This window comes from Cetorhinus maximus, chromosome 2 (genome assembly GCF_964194155.1).
Source record: "Cetorhinus maximus chromosome 2, sCetMax3.hap1.1, whole genome shotgun sequence".
Classification (NCBI taxonomy): domain Eukaryota; kingdom Metazoa; phylum Chordata; class Chondrichthyes; order Lamniformes; family Cetorhinidae; genus Cetorhinus; species Cetorhinus maximus.
The window spans coordinates 167,566,388-167,588,419 of NC_135880.1; the positions used below are offsets into that span (position 1 = coordinate 167,566,388).

At 42.9% G+C, this 22,032-nt stretch overlaps 1 protein-coding gene across 3 annotated transcripts in view; it reads right to left on the bottom strand.

Annotated features, from left to right (window-relative positions):
• Positions 1–22,032, bottom strand: part of chrna8 (cholinergic receptor, nicotinic, alpha 8) — a 412,535-nt gene that overhangs the window by 95,543 nt on the left and 294,960 nt on the right. For all 3 annotated transcript variants that reach the window (XM_078570645.1, XM_078570627.1, XM_078570635.1), the window contains 2 exons: positions 20,134–20,213; positions 9,179–9,346 (listed from right to left, as the gene is read on the bottom strand). In XM_078570645.1, coding sequence (XP_078426771.1) covers positions 9,179–9,346; positions 20,134–20,213 — 248 coding nt within the window. The remainder of the gene's footprint in view (positions 1–9,178; positions 9,347–20,133; positions 20,214–22,032) is intronic.

Below are 22,032 nucleotides of genomic sequence, written 5' to 3' on the forward strand. Positions count from 1 at the left end.
ACTGATGGCACCAACTCTCTCTCAGTCACTTCTGTCCTGGCATTCTGGATAGTTGCCCTTGTGAAGCTTGTGTGGGTGTTGGGAGCTAGTGCCTCCCTCCTTACCCTAGCCTCCTCAAGCAAGCCATCCTGGGAGCCTCCTGCTAACCGGGGAGTAGTCCTTCGACTCATTACTGCCCTGATGTCTACATTGTTCCAATGAAATGTGAGAGCAGAGCTTGCAACTTTGCTTTTAGAAATGTATTCCTGTTTTAAATAGGTCCTGGCAGCTCACAGGTAATTGTGTTGCTTAAATGGCTGGGCTGCCCATTCCCTGACCCAATTTGGAAGGCAGCTGGTTAACCTGATTAAAGTGAGTCCCGGGAATTAAAATAGATCAAGCATCATGTTTACAGCAAGCCCCATGCCCTGAACAATCCTTGTCTTGAGTTAATACTGGGGCCACTGAACCTCTGCCCTCAAAGGCTACAGGAATTTCCCCTGAGGTTGGCGATTTGAGGGTGGTGGGCACATCCTGAGGGACCTGCTGGAATTCCGGTCTCCTGTGCCCTGAACATACTATGCGCTGGCAAATCCCCAGGGGTCAGTCAATTAGCGCAGCATGAGTGGGGCCTACACAAGAATTATCCAAGCTTGACTCCAGCCTTGCAACACTCCAAAACAGAAATGATCTCCCTTCTGAAATCTGCTGTATTATAAAAAGGTGGCAATCGAAATTGCTACTGCAACTCAGGGAGACTTGTCTCAGCAGAAAGCAACTGGCCACTAAAGCATAAACTCTCCAACATGATCACTACAATATACCTAAGATGTGCCACCATGCCACAGGTGTGGGAAGGCATCTGTTGGGGATAGTTAAGTTGCCCGATGTTGGGAACTTCAGCAGGAGCGGGGACTCAGGTCACCAGTGGAGTGTGTTTCCTCCTCCACCAAAGTTACAGCAGGAGGATGGGATTGTGGATTTTTGGCCTCATCACTAATAAAACAACTAATATAGCAACTAGCACTCATAAGGGAAGATGGTGGCGTAGTGGTAATGTCATTAGACTAGTAATCCTGAGGCCATGGCGAATGGTCTGGGGGCATGGGTTCAAATCCCACCATAGTTGGCAAGTCCCCATAATTTAAATTCAATTAGTAAGTATGGAATTAGGAAAGCTAGTATCAGTAATAGTGACTGTGTTATCATTGATTATTATAAAGACCTATCTGGTCCACTAATGGCTCTTAGGAAGGAAGTTTGCCATCCTTACCTGGTCTAGCTCACATGGGACTCCAGACCCAAGGCAATGTAGTTGACTCTTAAATGCCCTCTGAAATGGCCTGGCAAGTTCAAAAATAATTAGGGATGGGCAACAAATGCTGGCCTTCCCAGCAATGCCCATGTTGCATGAAAATGAATAAAGAAAAAAAAATTAAACACACTCTGTGAGGCTCCCTCTAAAATGTCATACTGAATTCAGGCCTGAAGGATTATCGAAAGCTACAACATAATGAGCATCCCTCGCGTTGAGCTGTATCATGGATATTAGCTGAATAAATTGATCTGCTCTAAAGGCAAACAGAAATGATGTCTGAATCACATTCAAACCAAAAGGTGGGTCAATTTATTTGCAGTATAACAGAAGACCACAGTGCTGTCCAATTATTCTACATATTGCCTGTCACGTTAATCATGGGATTAATGGGATCTAGAATGCTTTTTTCAGGCACTGTGCAGCCTATATCCTCCAAAATGGTGGACAGGAAGCACGTGAGGAGGTCCAACCTGAAACGTGTGCCGCCTGCCATACTTTCTAAGTAGAAACAGAAGGCATCCTTTAACCCATGGCCTAAATAGATGCTTGTGCTCCCCATTCCTACACTGGTTTACCCTTAAGTAGCTAACACCATCGTAGGCTGCACTCATGTAAATCAGTCCAAGGGATCATCCAAGGGAAAGTAAGTAATTTATCTTAAAGAGAGGTTGGAAGGAGCAGCAGGAACCCTATATTAATGACCCCCCCTACTGCCACCACTCCCAGTCATGCTTCTCATGAATTTGGCCCAGAGGTGCCCAAATTCTAATAATACACTGTCATGCCACATCCCTGACTGAACTCACTTACCGAGGGGCTTTGTGTCACTAGCAGCTGCCTGAATTTTCTTCATTCCTCTCCTCTCTTCTGTCATGTCATGTCAAGCTACCATAATTGCAAAATTTCGGCATTCATTCGTTTTGCTTTATGCTGGTAACTGTACATCTATAATGCGTTGTAGATGTGGTAAGAAAGCAGCTTGTTGGGGCTCAAAGTCAGTTATGTAAGGTGGTAAAAGCATCTGAGAAAAGGTAAGATTTAATTGCTACCTATAATTGTGTAAATGCAGTATAATAATGTAACACAAGGCACTGGTTGTTACCTTTGGGTTTTTTTAAGCAATTATGCAGGGATAGTTTTGGAGCAAAGAAACAGGTCCACTGAAGATAATATTGTGGACTCCATTTCAAAATCAGTATTTCCTTTCAAATAGTAGAACTAAAAGACATATAAACAATTAATCCTTATTGGGCTCCACTGACACGTCTACATGGTTGGCAGATTCTCTTCCTATTTGGACAAAGAAAAATGTCTCCAAGAGTAACGTGATCTTGTCAGTACTATGATGCAGCCAATCTTGTCCAATTTGCTATTAGTTTGGCTGAAGAAACAACTTTTTGAGCTGGTTTTGGACAATCAATGTTGCTTCCCAGCAATTGGTAAAAGTCTATCAGAAAACTTTTCTCAAGAAGGCAATGCTTTTTTTGAGTGGATGTAGATTCAGTCAAAGAAACACTTGGTTGGACAACTTTTTCTACCATTTCCCTAACTTATCTTGTGTGGATTTATCAAGAAACATTCTCAAATGTGGCTATTGATTTTTCCCCTCTCCAGTTTTGCAGCTTATGTGATTGTTAAACTTTAGTACCACTCCATTAGAATGCCGGGATTTAAATTACTCTGGGCCCATTTTCAAGCCCAGCCTAAGCTCTCCACAAGTAGTGTGTTCTTGAGCAGAGAGGGCCGAGCCTCTCCAGCATTGGGCCAAGCACCATGTCTACATCTTGGGACGAGCTGCTGGTGCCTGTAACACCTCCATGCTTAGAACAAGAGAAATCAAGAAATGAGATCAAACTATCCAAACCCTTAAACTTGCTTCTGCCTCAACAGATAACTGGTGCTATCATGAATTTGTTTTGTGACAGATAAATAATCATAATCAAATGAAGAAAAGCACTGTGTCCTCAGTGTCCTGGTCAATATTTATCGCTGAACCCAACATTACTAACAACGATTTTCTGGTTATTGTCGCATTGGTGTTTGTGGGAGCTTGCTGTGCACAAATTAGCTACATTCCCTACATTACAACTGTAACTGTAATTCAAAAGTACTCCATTGGCTAGAACACGTTGGGATATCCTGAGGCCAAGAAAGAAACTATATAAATGAAAGTTCTTTCTTCATTCACAGCTAAAACTTTCAGAAGCGTAAAACTCAGTGAAATTTCTCCTTATCCACAAAGTTAATTCAACAAATATAATCCACCATATCAGTCTAATTGTACAGTTAATATTACTCGATCACAATGGTTGTATTATTCAGGTGACATTTCTACATTCTAACAGCATGACAAATGTGATTTTCCAGAATATGATCATTTAAATTTGTACTTATCCTCATAATCTGTAGTCTGGTCTTTAGCCAGATATGTATTCAGGTCTTTTTTCAAAGGTGTAAATTGGCTTAGTATTAGCTGTTTCTGCTGGGAGTCTATTTTATGTATTCACTACTCTACAAGGGAAAGGATCTGTTTAAGCTGCAAGACCCCTTGAGCCTTGGAAATTTTGTATCCGTGTCTCATTTTTGGATCCTAGTTGGTTCATTCCTTTCAACGTTTTATTTTAAATGACGGTAATGGAAACCTCTCTTCATCTTTATTCTTCTAGAATGAAATCACTTATGTGAACCATTTCTCATAATTTAGGAATTACCTTTGTGACCCCTCTCCGACTACTCTCCACTGCATTAATGATAAAGATAACAAATACTAAAAATGCATAACATTAGTCTTTAAAATGAAGAATGACAGGTTGATGGGAGGGGTGTGGTCAGAGGTTCCAGCGGGGAGGTGTGGGGGTGTATATGGTCCGGGCATCCCATGGGGGTTGTGAGGGTCAGTAGTACACTTCCCCAGGAGTTAGAAATGGTTTTAATCCTTCTAACTTTCCCTGGGTAACTATTCTGCTGAGATGGAACCATCCGAAGTCTCTGATTTAAATCGGATAGTTCCCAGTGCCAGGTAATTGCCCATAGGAAGTTTGAACTTCTCAGGCAATTCCTGTGCAGTCCTTGTGTGGGGACTTTTGGGGGGTTCCCCAGTGCATCTTCTGGGGTACCTCATGGGTGCAAAAGCCCCCCCTGCCCGCTCCTCAAAGATTGGAAGTTTTGGGCCCCTATGTTACAGAATGTCCAAGCAATTTCATTGACATAATCCTGCTCTGAAGTACTTAGAATCATAAAATCTTACAGCACCGGAACGAGGCCTTTTGGCCCATTGTACTTTTTCTGGCTCTTTCAAAACTCTGTCCAATTAGTCCCAATTCCCTTCTCTTTCTCTTTTCCCAGTTTCCGACAGAATTTTCTTTGTAACTATCCAATTAAAATATCCAATTTCCTTTTGAAAGTTACTATCGTACCTACTTACATCACCTTTTCAAACAGTGCATTCCTGATCGCAATATCTTTCTGCTTGAAACCAATTTTTCACATCTCTCTCCAGGTTTTTTTTTTTGCCAATTTCTTTACATTTATGTGCTCTGGGTATTGACAGTTTCTCCTCATCTACTTTATCAAAGCCCTTCATAATGTTGAATGCCTCCATTAATTCCCCCCTTAACCTCTCCTTTCTAAGGAAAATCATCCCAGCTTCTCCAATCTCCTCATCTAACTCAAGCCTCATCCTTAATGCTTTTTTTGTGAATCCCCTCTTCACCCACTCCATCGACTTGACATCCCTCCGAATTTGTGGTGCCCAGAATTGGACACATTCCGCCAGCTCAGGTCTGAGCAGGGATTTATAAAGATTTAACATTACATCCTTGCCTGAGGTCACCTAACCCAGCACAAACCAGGACCTGAATCTGTGACTCTCTGTTCTGCATGCTTTTACTACATTGGCTTGACTAATTGAGCCATCTGGGAGCTCTATTCAGGCAGCCTCAGGCAACCAGGGAACCAAAGTGTGTGGATTCCAGGAGATAAAAATGTTGAAAGCAAGCAGTATTTTATTTTTAAATAATAAAACAGGAAGAAATAAAGTAAAATAAATTAAAACAGCAACTTATTTAAAAAAAAAGGAACAGAGAATGGGGAAGATTTGGCAGAGAAATGAAATCTGTCATAGTGCGGCAATAGTAAATGCTCATAACTTCTTAGCAGCACCGTTGCTGTTAGGGATGTTCAACCTCATTAGGCCTGCGCAGAAGTCTTTACGATGGGCTGTGACAATGGCCAGATTTTTTCTGAGTTGGGAATGACTTGGGAGCCCTTTAAAAATGGCGGGCAGGGCCCGATTTATGAGAATCAAGCTCCCATTCCTGTTTCTGGCAACTTTCACTGGTATGGGATAATGGTGCGGGCAAGCTCACCTGTACATACCACTCCCACCTTTACCGGCTCCTTTGTGCAGGTGGGCAGTTTTAGCTCCCCTACATTCTAGTAGAGTCAGGCCCCTTCAATAAGTCAACATGATTCACAGCCTCTCAAAGTAGTTGTGAACCACGGGGGAACCCAGTGCCAACAAAAATAAAGTTATTTCAAATTCAATAGTTAGATGCTGTATTGTAAATTAAACGTGTTCTTACTGCAGTGATTAGGACATCTAATGTAATCATCTGAAATTCTATAAATGCCCAGAGTCCTTTTAAAATGAAAAGTAAATCTTCAGTAGCTGTCAGTTAGAGAAAACAAGGCCCATCTGCTCCTAGCCTGCTTTGATTCACAGGCCATCTGGTATAGCTGAACAATACTTGGCCACATATGTTCACAATTTCAATAGGCTCTATTGTCTGAGGGCTGGAATGGTTTGTTATGATAGCTGCAGCCATTACGAATGCTTATCTGAGTTTCAAGATGTCCAGAACTATTCATATCAACGGGGGCTATATGGATGTTTTAAGAGGCTATTAAAAGATTAGCTGTGTTTGATGTGGTAAGTGAAATAGATGCTAGCTTATTTTTACAACAGATTGATGACTTGAGTGGATTTAATTTTTTCTTAATCACTTTTTGAAGGAGAATATGTCAGTATGGTGTGTTTAAACGAGTTTAGACTATTGGAAGTGCATTTGTTTTTAATGACATCCTGAAATCTGCTGATAATGAGTACTGGGTGAGTGGGTATGGAGGCTACATGGGGAACATGAGGAAACATAGGGGATATGAAGGGGCAGGGGGTAAGCAAAGGGAGTGTGTGGGGGCTGAGGTGGGGGGGTTGTTGAAGCGTGAGGGTTTGAAGACTGACATTCATAATTAAAACTGGGCCAATGTCCCAGTAAGTGGAGGTGGCCTTTCTAACCTACTGGCCTGGCATTCTGCCTGCCTCTGTTGCCATCTTGGGCCTGCCTCAACTCCCTAGAACAAAAGGGTGGGGCCCTTTTAAAGTAGACGAATCTGCAAGATAGGGAAGTTTCCCAACTCAGCCTCCCCGACTCCTCCCCGAAAATCAGACCGAATAAGTACACAATTCTCTGGAGCTGCAAGCATTTGAATAGCTATGTTCTGGATTTCATCAATAAAAATATAATTTAGATTGAACTGTGAAGAGGGTGAAACCACCTTTCTTTCCTTAATGTAGCCTCAGCAATTAAGCTCAGTCATTCAGTTATTATGAGGGTGATTAATAAGCTATAGAGCTTATTAATCACTGCAGAGAAATGATGGATAAGCCAGCATCCAAAATACTTGTAGATCTGCAAGGAAGTTATAATTTAATAGTAAATCATTTGCTATCAATTCAAAGTAATTTATTACTAATTTTAAATGGTGAGGATGCATTTGGATTAATGCATGAAATTTAGCACATCTATCTATAAAAGTATATCAATGGTTTGCAAAGGTTCAAATTGACAATGTGGCTTAAGGGTTTAAGTTGTGAGGAAACACTCAAGAGCTTTCTCTCTGTAACTGAGTACTGAGGGAATGTAAGTATTGATTTGAATCTGAGTATTGTTCATTTGTACAGCCATCGAATTCCCAGGATCTATCCAATGTCATCCATGACTTCTTTCCTCATTGATCTGATGAGAAAATAAGTTTGCTATTATATAATCGTAATGATTTTTGTTGCATTTTCTTCTGGGCAAGCCAACAATAACCTGCATTTATAAGAATCCATTATTAAAGGTGCAGTAACAGGGCACTAGGAAGATCACAATATGACTAGGCAAAGCCAACATGATTGCATGAACAGGGAATCATGTTTGACAAATTTATTAGAGCATTTTGAGGATGAAACTAGCAAGGTAGATAGATAAGGAGATATAGGTCAGGATATTGAGGTCAGCGAGCGGGGAGGGAACCCACTCGCCGACGCATAAAATGATGTGGCATGATGCCAGGCAGAACTCCCAACATCACTCCGCATCATTTCAATTTTCAGGTGGGTGGGAGCGCAGCCAAATCAGCTGTGCACCCGCTGACCTGTCAACGGCCTATTGAGGTCATTTTAAAACTAATTCAAGTAATTAATGGACCTGCCCATGTAACCTTAAGGTTGGCGGGCAGGCCGGGAGCCCTGGCAGTCTTCAGAAAAAGTATGAAACCTCATCCACAGGCGGGATGAGGTTTCATGAAGGTTTGTAAAAATTTAATAAAAGTTTGAATAAAAGTGATGGACATGTCCCAACTCATGTGACAGTGTCACATGAGCGGATATGTCAGGGAAATTTTATGTTTGCGCATTGACCATTTTTGAATTTGGCGCCGATATCCCTGAGGCAGTACTTAGCCTTAGGGAGATGAGCGCGCTCTTTCGCACGCATGCGTGAAATAGTGCACTCCCGGCTTAGTGAATCCCCCCCACCTGCACAGGGAGTGCATAGCGCTTCCTGGTGGACGTCATGTTGGGTGGGCCTTAAATGGCCCGCCCACGTAAAATGTCAGTGAGCCCCCAATTGGGGGTGCCAATCGGAGGCGTGCCTGCACGCGCGCGCTCCTGCACTTCCCCCCCAACGGGGGAAAAATTCTTCCCATAGTATATTTGGATTTTCAGAAGGCATCCAATAAGGTCCCAAACAAGAGGTTCTTACACAAGGTTATGGGATTGTGGTAATATACTGGCATTGGTTGAGGATTAGTCAATGGACAGAAAACAGAGAGTAGGAATAAACAGTTCATTTTTTGGGATGACAGGGTGTTACTAGTGGAGTGCCTTAGCTTTTTGTGATCTATGTTAATGACTTAGATGGGGGAACTGAGTGTCATATATCCAAGTTTGCTGGTGCTATAAAGGGGGTGGGGAGAGGAAGTAAACTGTGAGGAAGATGCAAAGAGGCTACAAAGGGATACAGACGAGTTGAAGGATTTGGAAAGAAGGTGGCAGAAGGGGTATATAATGTGGGGGAGTCTGAAATTATCCACTTTGGTAGTAAGAATGGAGAAACAGTTAAAAGGGGGATGAGTAAATGTTGGTAAGCAGAGTGATTTTTGGAGCCTTTGTACACGAATCACAAAAAGTTAACATGCAGGTACAAGCAATTAGGAAGGCAAATGGTATGCTCGTCTTTATTAAAAGGGAATTAGAAGAATAAGGATGGCAGGGAAGAGATGTTGGAGGATGATGGTGTTTCTGCCCATGTCAAAGGCTGCAGAGAGGTAATTGGAGAATGAGGAGGGAAACTCACAGAATCATGGAGTGTCTTGTGTCTTAGATTCAGGGCATTTCAGTGTCATGGCAAATGCAGAAACCTGGTTCAAGAGAATCAAGCACGGCTGTGGGAAAGATAGACATGGATTTGGGAGATAACATAAAATACACTTTGGAGCTACATAATTGGGACACAATGTCAGAAGATTTTTGCTTTCCTCCCTCCTCAGTTTATGTTGTTGATTTTGTACTATGTTCTTATTTATTAATAAATATTTACAGAGAATTACACATACCAACAAGATCCCATTCTCCATTTGGTATATAGGTAGAAATATCAGCTTCCATCATCTGCAGGTCCAATAGCCAACCATCATGTGTCCAGGAGCCAAATTTTAAGTCGCACCTTTGGACATCAAAGGGGAACCAGCGAACATCAATGTAGCATGTACTCTTCAGAATACCTACGTTTTCCAAAGACATTAAAGCATGTTATTTCAATAGTAAATTATATTTTCTTCACCATCATCTTACTACCTCCTTGTCCTGTTTTAAAAGCCTCCTTGAAACCTATCACTTTGACCATGCCTTTGCTCGCTATCTCTGATTTAACTAACATCACAGCTTGATGTTCAATTAATTTTGTCTCTTTGAATTTCTTTGGGAGGTTTTATTATGTTAAAGAAACAGTAGGAGTTGGGATGGTGTTGGTTCCAGAACGAGTCTGTTAAAGAAGATTTCATAGTCTTCTGTATGTTAACTGTGGGTTTTTATTAACTACTTGTAACTAAAAACAAACATACAGTAAAAGGTACAGGCATGGAGCTATCTCCATCTTAGATCTTAACATGTGTCTGGCCAACACCACCCTCACCCTGGGTCTAGCTCATGTGCCTTCTTACATCATGTGTGCGTGGGACTGTACTCAGTCCCACATTAACCCTGTATGTGCCAGACCCTTCTATTCCAGTAGGTACAAGTTGCTGCGTTGAAGACTTTGGAATAAAAGCATGAGGTCAATCTTTCTACAAAGCAGAAAGTTTGAGATTCATTGCAATTTCCAGTCTCGTCACTTCAGGGCCTCAGCTGGAAAAATTAATCTACAAAATTATATTCCTATGGTTACAGCTGCTTGTTTACCATGATGGTAAAAGAGAAATAACATCATAATTTGCAGGACTAGCATTTCTTTTTTTGTTAAAGGGGACAAATATATTTAAACCTGAAGTGTTCATTAATGCATTAACCCAAATACTCCAAGGCTGGTCAATTTAGGCTTGGGGGTCAATTTAGCACTCAATGATTCACAAAGAGATTACTCTTTTGTAATGTAATCCATTGAAACATTGACACCTCACGTAATGGAGAGTAGGGGAACTATCAATCCATTCCATCTTAAATCTGACATATTCTAAAATTGTGATTAAAAGACTCATAGTTTGTTTGTGTGGGATAAGTTGGCATAATTTCATTTCCCTGTTGTATTACCAGCTGCCTGGTTAATAACCAAGGCCTAGATGTTGAGAGACTGTTGAGAATGCAGCATATTAATAAAAAGTCAAGCAAGGTTTTCTTAGGATGATCTAAGCCCTACAGTTAAAGAACTTCAAATTGGCTTTGCTGCTGGTAGAATTAACAAAAATGAGTTTTATAGCAACATTAGCAATGCAATAGGTAGATTCCTGGGAATACAAATTATACAGCTGTAATATTGTGGGGTTTAGATGATTTCATAAAGCCACGCCAGCATTTTCAACTGATCTCTGAACTCCACACTGAGGCTGTAGCTTTATAACCATTGTCAGTTGTCAGCTACTTATCTAATATAGGCTTTGAAGTTCATGGAGGCAATTCTGTTCTGTTCTCATTCACTTCTTTATTAGTCATTTAAGGTAAAAAAAATGCCCCAAATGTTTTCTGTCCTGCTATGTCCTGCTGAAAGGATGAATGATCATAACATAGTCAGTATTTAATCATGTGATATTCAACAGTGTAACCTCCATTCTGAACAACAGGAGGCTGTGTCACTCAGTAGATAGCACTCCTGCCTATGAGCCAGAAGCTCTAAGTTCAAGTCCTGTATCAGGTCTAATTGTCTATGGAAGGAGTATTCATGATGTGGTTCTGCAAGTTGGCAATCAGCTTTTTTTTTATTCATTCACAGGATGCGGAGTTCGCTAGCTGGGCCAGCATTTATTGCCCATCCCTAGTTGCCCTTGTGAAGGTGGTGAGCTGCCTTCTTGAACCACTGCAGTCCATGTGGTGTAGGTACACCCACAATGCTGTTAGGGAGGGATTTTCAGGATTTTGACCCAGCGACAATGAAGGAACAGCGATATATTTCAAATTCAGGACGGTGAGTGACTTGGAGGGGAACTTCCAGGTGGTGGTGTTCCCATCTATCTGCTGCCCTTGTCCTTTTAGATGGCAGTGGTTGTGGGCTTGGAAGGTGCTTTCTGAGGAGCCTTGGTGAATTCCTTCAGTGCATCTTGTAGATGGTACACACTGCTGCTACTGTATGTCAGTGAGGGAGGAAGTGAATGTTTGTGGATGTGGTACCAATCAAATGGGCTGCTTTGTCCTGGATGGTGTCAAGCTTCTTGAGTGTTATGGGAGCTGCACTCATCCAAGCAAGCAGGGAGTATTTAATCACACTCCTGACTTGTGCCTTTTAGATGGTGGACAGGCTTTGGGGAGTCAGGAGGTGAGTTACGCGTAGTAAGATTCCTAGCCTCTGATCCGCTCTTGTAGCCACAGTATTTATATGGCTAGTCCAATTCAGGTTCTGGTCAATGGTAACTCCCAGGATGTTGATAGTAGGGGATTCAGTATGATCATGGCATTAAACATCTTCTCTCTTGCTGGAGGTGGTAATTGCCTGACACTTGTGTGGCGTGAATGTTTCTTGCCACTTGTCAGCCTAAGCCTGGATATTGTCCCGGTCTTGCAGCATTTGGACACAGACTGCTTCAGTATCTGAGGAGTCACGAATGGTGCTGAACATTGTGCAATCATCAGATAACATCCCCACTTCTGACCTTATAATGGAAGGAAGGTGATTAATGAAGCAGCTGAAGATGGTTGTGCCAAGGACACTACCCTGAGGAATTCCTGCAGTGATGTCCTGGAGCTGAGATGACTGACATCCAACAACCACTTTGTGCTAGGTATGACTCGAACCATTGGGGAGTTTTCCCCCTAATTCCCATTGACTGCAGTTTTGCTAGGGCTCCTTGATGCCACACTTGGTTAAATGTAGCCTTGATGTCAAGGGCTATCACTCTTACCTCACCTCGGGAGTAGCTCTTTTGTCCATGTTTGATCCAAGGCTGTAATGAGGTTAGGAGCTGAGTGGCCCTGGCAGAACCCAAACTGGGCATCAGTGAGCAGGTTATTGCTAAGCAAGTGCTGCTTGATCGCACTGTTGATGACAACTTCCATTACTTTACTGATGATTGAAAGTAGACTGATGGGGCGGTAATTGGCTGGGTTGGATTTGTCCTGCTTTTTATGTACAGGACATACCTGGGCAATTTTCCACATAGCTGGGTAGATGCCAGTGTTGTAGATGTACTGGAACAGTTTGGCTAAGGGCATGGCAAGTTTTGGCGCACACGTCTTCAATTTGTGAAAGGGAAAGAATTATTTTGCAAAAATACCAAATAAGTAAACCAGAGATCTGGAATACTCAATGTGCAAACCTGAAAATTGAGCCCACTGTGCATCAATGTTGCTGGGGAAAATGATATTATGGAGGGATATAGAGTTGCTCCCGTAGGCAATGTAACTAACATGAAACTAGTTCTAAATAATGAATGTAAATATACCAATGAGGCATTGCTGAACTCATTGGAAAATCGTATGCAGCAGTCTTTAAAGATAATTAAATGAAGACATAGATTCACATCGGATATGAAAGGAGATGAAAGATAGGGCTAAAATGCTATAGAAATCAAATTCTATGAGCTAAAGCCTCCACCAGTGAGGTGCTGTGCCAGCAGCAGTTAGTTTCCCTTAAGACCTTCATTTCAACCCCACAATAATACACTACCTACTACAAATCATGCTTTGAACATGGTCTGTTTCTATGATCACTTCAATGAAGATGTACTATAATGCAGAATTTGTTTAGAAGTTGCTGTAGCAGCCACTCAATGTTGACAGTCTGCCAATCTCAGAACGAGAAACTAGCGCCACAGAATAGAGGACAGTACATTTTGTCAATGATAAACGTGGGATAGGATTCAGTCTCTCCTAAGAGATTTTTGAATTAACCCATGCCCATTCAATGTAATGCAGGCAACACGCCCAACTTTGTGCTGCCTGCTCATTTGAACAATAGCTGTGTGCAGTCAGCACTAACTGCACTGTTCATTGGCTGCATACATTGGCAGGGAGCCCAAAATTGTAACTTGCTTGTGGCATCAGTTGAAGCTAGTCTGCACCTCTTACAGTGGAGGTGCATTGTAGCTGGAGCAGTTACTGGTAGTCATGCTTACAAAGTAGGAAAGAGTGAAGAATGGGAGAAAATGAGCTCTAAGGTTTATTTATGTTCCACTGGAGGCCTTGGTGGAGGAGGAGGAAAGGAAGAGAGATTTCCTGTACCTGCAGAGGGCCAGCAAACTCTCCATGTTCATAAGACAGTGGGGGCAGATGATCATGGAGGGCAATGCCACGGGTCATGTCCTGAGGAATTAGTTGTAATGCCACAAGAAGTTCAATTATCTCACATGAGTGGTCAAGTTTAATGAATGTATCTGCAAATGCCATATCTTGCCACCATCACTCACCTACCAACAATCTCTATCAATCACAACTCATACCAAACATTTGTAGCTTCACCCTATCCTTAAACACTTAGTATCACTGCATGCCTCACATTCATATCTCACAGCCAGCTATTCAACAATGACAGTCACATTAATCGAATAGGTAGCAATACACTCACTGACAGTGTTCCCGTCTCCTGCTGATGCACAAAGTGGTGCACAATTAGAGATGGCAGAAGCAAATCATAGGGGGGACAGGCATACCTGCATGTCCTAACCTCCAAGGAAGAGATGGTGCTGGCCATTATTGGGATCCCATTGCACAGGCTGCGGCTAGCAGCAGGGCCAATATCATCAAAGGTGATAGTATAGGAACATAGGAATATAGAAACAAGAATAGGCCATGAGGCTCCTTGAGCCTGTTCTGGCATTCAATAAGATCATGGCTGATTTGTAACTCAACTCAATATAGCTGTCTTTATCACGTATACCTGAATACATCTGGATAACGAAAATCCATTAATCTCAGATATAAAATTTACAATTAATCTAGCAGCAATTGTAGGGTCTGGCTAAGTTTTAGACTATGCCCCTGAGTCCCAGGCACTCCAACTAGCAGAAACAGTTTTTCTCTATCTAAATATCTGCCCTCCTCAATATCTTGAAAACTTTGACCAAATTACCTTTCAACCATTGAAATTCCAGGGAATAAAACCCTAATTGTATAATCTCTCCTCATTAACTCTTGGAGTTCAGGTATAATTCTGATAAAACAATGCTGCACTCCCTTTTATCCTTCCGAAGGTGTGGTGCCAAGATCGGCTCACAGTACTCCAAGCATGCTCTAATCAGGGCTTTGTATAGCAGAAGCATGACTTCTACCTCCTTGTACTCTAGACCCCTGGATATAAAGGTCAGCATTCAATTAGCCTTTTTGATTATTTTCTGTGCCCATTTGTGACATTTTACTGATCTATGTAATGGAGGTCATGTGATGCAGTGGGTAGGGTTCCTGCCTCTGAGCAGAAAGCATCTGGTCCTGGGGATTTATCACTCTTCAATGCCATTATTTTCTTAACTACTGTAATTTTATTTGAATTAATTTTGGAGATTCCTGATTCAATATGAGTTTCTTTGTAAAGTGGCACACTGATTTCTTCACCCACTGTAAATATTAATGGTTAGCAACAATGTATAATTTTTAAGTTGAATATATATATTTGTGTGTTAAGGTAAAATGGTTTCAGTTTCATTTTTGGTTGTTTATGAGCCTTGGTGCCTAAATGGCTGGGTGGACTTGTGGCTGAAAGATCAGTCTTTTGGGTTTGCTTTTATATATATATATATATATATATAAAATGAGGTTTTACAACCCCTGAAGTTAAAGAGATGGGTCAAAAAGGGGTTAGGTGTCTAGTGATTCTGGGAAAAAACATAAAAGTAGAACAAACTGGGCTGTTGCCTGGTGACAGTGGTCAAGTGACAGAGAGACACAGAGAAAGACAGGGAAGAGTTCAGTGTTTGTCAGAGAGTGAAGACATGGATTTTTCAGCTCTCTGAGAAGAGAAAAGTACAAGTCTAGTGGGACAGTAGTCAACTGAATAGTCAGTTATTGGACTCAGTAACGTAATCAGTTTAGCGGTGTTGCTACAGAAACAGTGGGTTTAACAGTGAGTTTTTGGGTGTCTTGGGGAGAGATACGAGTTGGGTGGGAAGCATCAAGTTGATTGCTCTAGAATTCAATGGAAGAGAACAGTTTACACATGTGCTAGTCCCAAGCAAGGAGCCTTTGTGCCAAGTTAGCGATAACTCTTCACTGGTTTATGTATATGTAAAGATATTGCTGGGTAAAGCAATAGTGGGAAATTGAATTATCTTCTTGTGTTTGTATTGAGATCCTTACAACCTTTTTGTCTGGTATAATATAGTTCATTTTTCTTGCTTTAATAAATATTTTATTCTTTGTGTTAAATGTTCATCAGTGGACTCCTGTGAATTTGTTCAGTAACTATCCTCCATGGGTTCTAAAAAAAATGTTAGGCTCAATCAAGCCAGGTTTCTCTCTTGGATCTGACTTATCCAGTAGTAACATCAGCTGCGATCATAACATAACGCAAAGTAATTATTCAGTATGTCTACCATTTCCTTACTTCATTAACAATATCACCATTATCAGTTGTCAAGGGGCCCACATTGCTCTTAACTGCTCTTTCTCCTAATGTTATTGTAAAAGATTTTAATGTTGATTTTGATATTCCTTACACGTTTCCTTTCATTCTTCTTTTTGCAGCTCAAACCATCTGTTTTGTCACCTTTTCTGTTCTTTGTATCTTTCCCATGGATCTGTGTTTTTTTTCATATTTATATACTTTCTCTCTTAGTTTTATGTTGTCTATCATCTCTTTAGTTGCCCATGTCTGTCTTTTTTGGCAAGTAGAGCTCTTCTCCATTAAGGGCATAAACTGGTTCAGTATCACATTAACTTACCATTATATGGTGCATTGGTAAAGTCACACCTGGGGCAAAATTTTATGGTCCCCTGCCAGCAGCTTTGCATGTGGTGGGGAGGCGGGCCCATAAAATTCCCTGGGTCATCTTCCCACTGCCTACCTGCTCGCCTCTGGCCTCTCCACAGTTTTACAGGAGGGTGGATGAGGCCTAAGGCAACCCACCTGCCTTTGTCCCAGTTGAGACCCTTAAATGGTGAATAATTTGCCACTTAAGGACCATTTCCCATTCTCCTCAGTTTTTCAGCTGGTGGGAGGAGCTCAGGGCTGGCTGATCTCACTGCTTGGGCCTCATCCGGGAAGGGAGGGTGGCTCCATTACTGTCCCCCTTTTGTGATCAGTGCGCCCACCCACCCCCCGGCCTCCAAAAGTTCTTCCCCCCTTCCACTGGGTGCTCCTTCTTTGTCTGGCCTTGCCATTACAAATCCCACCTCCCTTTCCCCACCCACCCCAGGGCCCACCCTCCCATCCTTGCCATGAGACTCCCACACTTATCTCCACCATGGGCTCTGGAACTTTGAATCTGGGACAATTTGTAGTTCCAACAGTGACGAACGTTCCTGGTAGCACTGTTGGGTCTATAGAGTTGTTGGCCATTCTAATCTCTCTTAGGCAGGGCTTCCTCCTGAGTGAGGTATGGAAATCCCACCTCCAACCAGTATTCAATGGAAACGAGGTAGTTGGCATCGGGGATGCATTCCCCGCTGACTCTTTGGGTGGTGAGGCAGAAAACCTCGCCAACCATAAAATTCTGCCCCTGGAGCCCTGAGTGCATTTTTGGCCTCCTTACCTCAGGTAGGACATATTTGAACTAGAGCTAGTACAATGAAGGTTCCTTAGCCTGTTTTCTTGGATAAGTGGATTGTCCGATGAGGAAAGATTGAGTAGGCCAGCGTATATTCTCTGGAATTTAGAAGACTGAGAGGTGATCTAATTGAAAGATATAAAATTCTTGAGGAGCTTGAAAGGGTATATACTGAGAAAATGTTTCCCCTGACTGGGGGATCTAGAACATATGGTTACAGTCTCAGAATAAGAGGTCGGCCATTTAGGAACAGAGATGAAGAGAAGTTTCTTCACTTTAAGTATTGTGGGTCTTTGAAATTTTCTACCACAGAAAGCTCTCTATGCTCAGTTGTTGAGTATATTCAGAATAGAGGGCTATAGTTTTTGGGTACTAAAGGAACTAATGGATATGGGGAGAATATGGGGAGGTGGAGTTGAGGTAGAAAATCAGCCATGATCTTGTTGAATGACGGAGTAGGCTCGAAGGGTCAAATGGCCTACTCAGCACCTATTTATTATGTTCTTGTGCAGTAAATCTTTTCTGAGCCCCACTGATCTTTTGTCATACTACTCATTAACAGGTATGCCTGGTTTACTGCAGTTTCATCTCACTAAAGTTAGCCTGATTGAAATATAGAAACTTTGGAACTGTTTTGCGCTTCTCCCTTTTAAATACTATGGTGTATTCGATTATATTATGATTGCTATTAGATAAATCTGTATCCTCACAACTGATCTTCCTCCTCACACCCCATTTTCCTCTCGTCCCACACTCCCTTCTGATTTGCAAGTTGCAGATGGTGTATGCCTGTGCTCAGTACTTTCGCCCCCATTCCTGCACCTCAAACTTACCCTTGCGCCTTTTCCCAAGGAGAGCAACCTGTCCAGGCAATACAGGAACACTAAAAAGGCACTGATGATGAAGATACTGCACTGCCATTTGATTTCACCTCAGCCACCACCTCAGATACACTTTGGGCAGAATTTCACCCATGTCGGGCATGCTCAGCAGGGGTGGGCAGTGGCGGTAGTGAAGCTGACTGCTGCTTGCGATCGGGGCCGGAAGGCGATTTCATGCTGGCGGGCCAATTAAGGCCCGTCCAGCGTGAAACACGAGCGGCTGCGCTCAGCGCTCCCTGTGCAGGCGGGGGAGGGGAGTGCGAGCCTGGTGAGCGTGACCTTCGCACATGTGCACGCTTCCTAATCTCCTGAGGCACAGAGTTGCCTTAGGGAGATGAAGTGTTATGTGTAAAATAATAAAGAAAATGAAAATGTAATGAAACGTGTCCCCTCATGTAACTCTTACTAAATACATTTTAAAGTTTTTATTTGCTTTAGGAAAACTCATCCCGCCCGTGGATGAGGTTTCCTAAAAAAGTGCAAAGGCCGCTTGGCCTTTTCGCCTGCCGGCCAACAATAAGGTTGGACAGGCAGCGAAAAATGCAACTTAATTGATAAGTTAACGGCCTTAACAGGCCTGTTAATTGTCGGGGGGTGCACTGCAGACTCTGGCACGCGCCCGCCGAGCGAAATATAGCACGACTGCGTGTTGACGTCGGGACGCTTGCCCGACATCAACGCGCATCATTTTTACGCTCGAGCAGGTCAGGCGCACACCTGCCCGCCAAGCTAAAAATTTTACTCACTATGTGTATCTTAGAGATTAGATGAGACATGGGATCAGCACAGAATAAGACACTGGGCATAAGTGTGCTGCAAGCATGGCAGGGGCAAAGAATAGCAGGGGTGCCAGCTCACTGGATGGATATGTACAGCAAGATGCCTGGTGCATTGGGAAGCCTGCCGGAGAGCCTGCATTCAATGGGCAGAATCATCCCAAATTTGCACAAAGTGCAGAAGTGGGTGGGAAAAAGTCATTTTTCCTGCCAGCCCCAAGGGCGGGTTTTCGCATTGTATCATCCCATTCCTGACTCATTAATTATGTAGCCATATGAAACAGAATAGCTGATTTCCCCCCCTCACACACTTCCTCATGCAGGGTGCCAAATTTAAACTGCAGCAGCGTGCACACTTCTCAATGTTTGCAGCCCAGGACTGCTCCAGTGAAGACAAGGCTGCAAAAGCCAAGAAGAGCGCAGCCCCCTGATTCAGTGACCCATCCCTGGGATGGCTTCTGGACACTGTGGAGGCCCACTGCGATGTCCTCTACACCCACTCTGGATACACGGGGCCCATCAGTCTCACCATTCCGGCTTGGGAAACGGTGGCAGAGGTGGTCAGTGCCAATGCTACACACAAGAGGTCGGCCATCCTGTGCAGAAACTGGATGAATTATCTCATCCATCAGGGTAAGGCAACCAACTCATCACTCTAAACTGACATATTTAAGCCCATCACATATTCACTGGCATCTCATGCTGCCAGCTCAAGGGACATCACCACTTACTCTGTCACACACACCCTCACATCCCCATCTGGCCTCATCTCCTCTGGAGACTGCCTCCTCACCCCTCACCATCTTGAGCCACTTGTACAGATCAACATGTGCCCCTGCACATACCCTGGGATACCCCCTTCTCCAAGCAAACCCGAGCCCCGCAGCTGTTGAAAAGTCACCTCCGCCTTACGGCTGGCCTGGTAGGTACAGACCTGCCCGTGAGCACCCCCCTCAAAGTGATGTGGTGCTGCCTGTGAAGCTTGGCGCTGATGACCACAAGTGCAGCCCGAAGCAAGGCAGGCAAACAAACCTCAAAGTCCTGAGCGAAGTGCACGTTGCTTATGTACTTGTTGTGAAACACGTTGGCAGTGCCAGGATGATCCAGGGTGGGGGAATGATTCCGGCGAGCAGGGCTTATAATGAGATGTCAAAGTATTGAAATTAGGTTCCCGACTTGCGGTGGAGGGACACGCAGTCTACCATTGATGGGTGGAGCAGATGATTGCAAACTGGTTTCATGAAGGCATGAAACTAAGTTTGGGTTTTCTCGCCATATTGTCCCCTGCCCCGATGCCCAATGCCAAGGGGGCCGGAAAATTCCAGCAATGTCAAGGGGAATAGATGAGTCCAGTACCAGCTTGACACAAGTCAAAACTTATTTTAAGAAAGTGTGGGTGGCGTTGGGATTGGGGGTGGGGGACAGTGGGGGAATCAGGGTGTAGGGAGAGAGCTTAGCTTCACTATGACCTGAATCTTATTGAACCAGTTTTTAGTCAGTTGACAGCACTCACCTGGTGGGATGTATTTACAAAATCCACTGGAATTTACAAGAACATTGGTGTGAAAAGTTGCATCAAATCTGTCATCGGCGCTGTTAAAGAAAGGAACAAATTAATTTATAAATAACACATGGAATAAACTGTGAGATGCTTTTAAATATTCAATTGTCCAAAACTAGGAGCCATAAATATAAGATAGTCACTGATAAATCAAATAAGGAGTTCGAGAGAAACTTCTTTACCCAGAGTGGTGAGAATGTGGACCATGCTACAACATAAAGCAGTTGAGGTGAATAACACAGATGCATTTAAGAGCATACTATTCTAGGGTCATCCTGGGATGCAAAGATAATCTCTTTTCTTTACTGCAAATCATTTACTTAAACTCCTCTGCCCTGTCTCCTCCACCTCACCACCAACAATAAGTGTGACGAGCTCATGGATTTTTTTTGTCACTAAGCTCTAGGGCATCTGATCAGCCGTGTCCCTCCCTCCCACTAGCCCACTGGATCAAACTTCCTCTCCCTCCTGCCCTAGCCCTGAATGCCATCATTCTCTAGTTTCTCTCCTATCTTCCGTCATGCCCTCTCCAAGTTCATTTCGCCCATGAGACCCACCTCCTGCTCACTTGACCCTATTCCACTAAACTCTGACCATCCAACCTCCCCACCTGGTCCAAGTGTTAGCTGATATTGTGAATGGTTCTCTCTCTTCAGCTGCTGTCCTTCTGTGTTAGTAACAATGTATAGCCTTAAGTTTAATTTATATTTTGTATTTGTGTGTTAAGAAAAGTGAACCCTGGTTTTATTTTGTTTTAGAGGTTCTTGTGAGCTGGGTGCCGGGAAGTCTGGGGTCCTGTTTGTTTTACAACTCTTGAAGAGAAGAGATGGGTTTCCAAGGGGTTTGTCATTTAGTGAAGTTAAAAAAAAAGTAAAAGTAGAGAAAACTGTGCTGTTGTTTAATGACAGGGGTCCAGATACACACAGAGAGACAGGGAAACACAGAAGGGTAGTCAGTTTGAGTGTGCATACCAGAGAGTGCAGGCAGAAGGCCTAATCTCTCTTATAAGAAACCCCGCAAGCCTGCTGGGGAACTGAGTTTAGGGAACTTGTGTTTGCTCTGAAGTTGAAGTAATAGTTTAGATTGCAGTTTGTAGGGGTCTCAGGGAGAGATGCCAGCTGCAGAAAAGCATCTAGGGAATGTTCAGCAGATCACCGGACGAAAACAGTTTGAAACTGAGTTCACCCAAGCAAGAAACCTCGGTGTTGAGACAGAGGTAAAACTTCACTCGGGTTTTGTGTCTGTAAGGGCTGTTGGGATAAAAGGAATAGTGTCAGTTTGAAACATTTTCTGGTACCTGTATTGAAATCTTTTCAAGCTTTTTGTCTAGTGTAATATAGTTCAATTTTTCTTGTTTAATAAACATTTTATTCTTTGTGTTAACAGAATCCTGGCAGAGTCTTGTGAATGTGTTCAGTAACTGACCTCCACGGTTTAAAAAAACCGTGATCTACCAAGCCAGGTTTCACTTTGGGATCTGACTTGTCCACCATTAACTTCAGCTGGTTTCATAACATCTGCCCTTCAAAACTGTTGTCATCATCCCTCTCCTCAAAACAAAAACCCTTGGCCCCACCTTCCTTGTGAACAACTGCCTCAACTCCAACCTCCCTTTCTCCTTCAAAGTCCTTAAACATGTTGTTGCTTCACAAATCCATACTTATTGTTCCTGAAACTCCATGTTTAAACCTCTCCAATCAGGTTTCCACCCTTGTCACAGTGTTGAAACGGCTCTTATCAAAGTGACAAATAACAACCTATGTGACTGTGACAAAGGTTAACTATTCCTCCTCGTTCTTCTTGACCTATCTGCAGCCTTTAATATGAATGACCACACCATCCTCCTCCAAT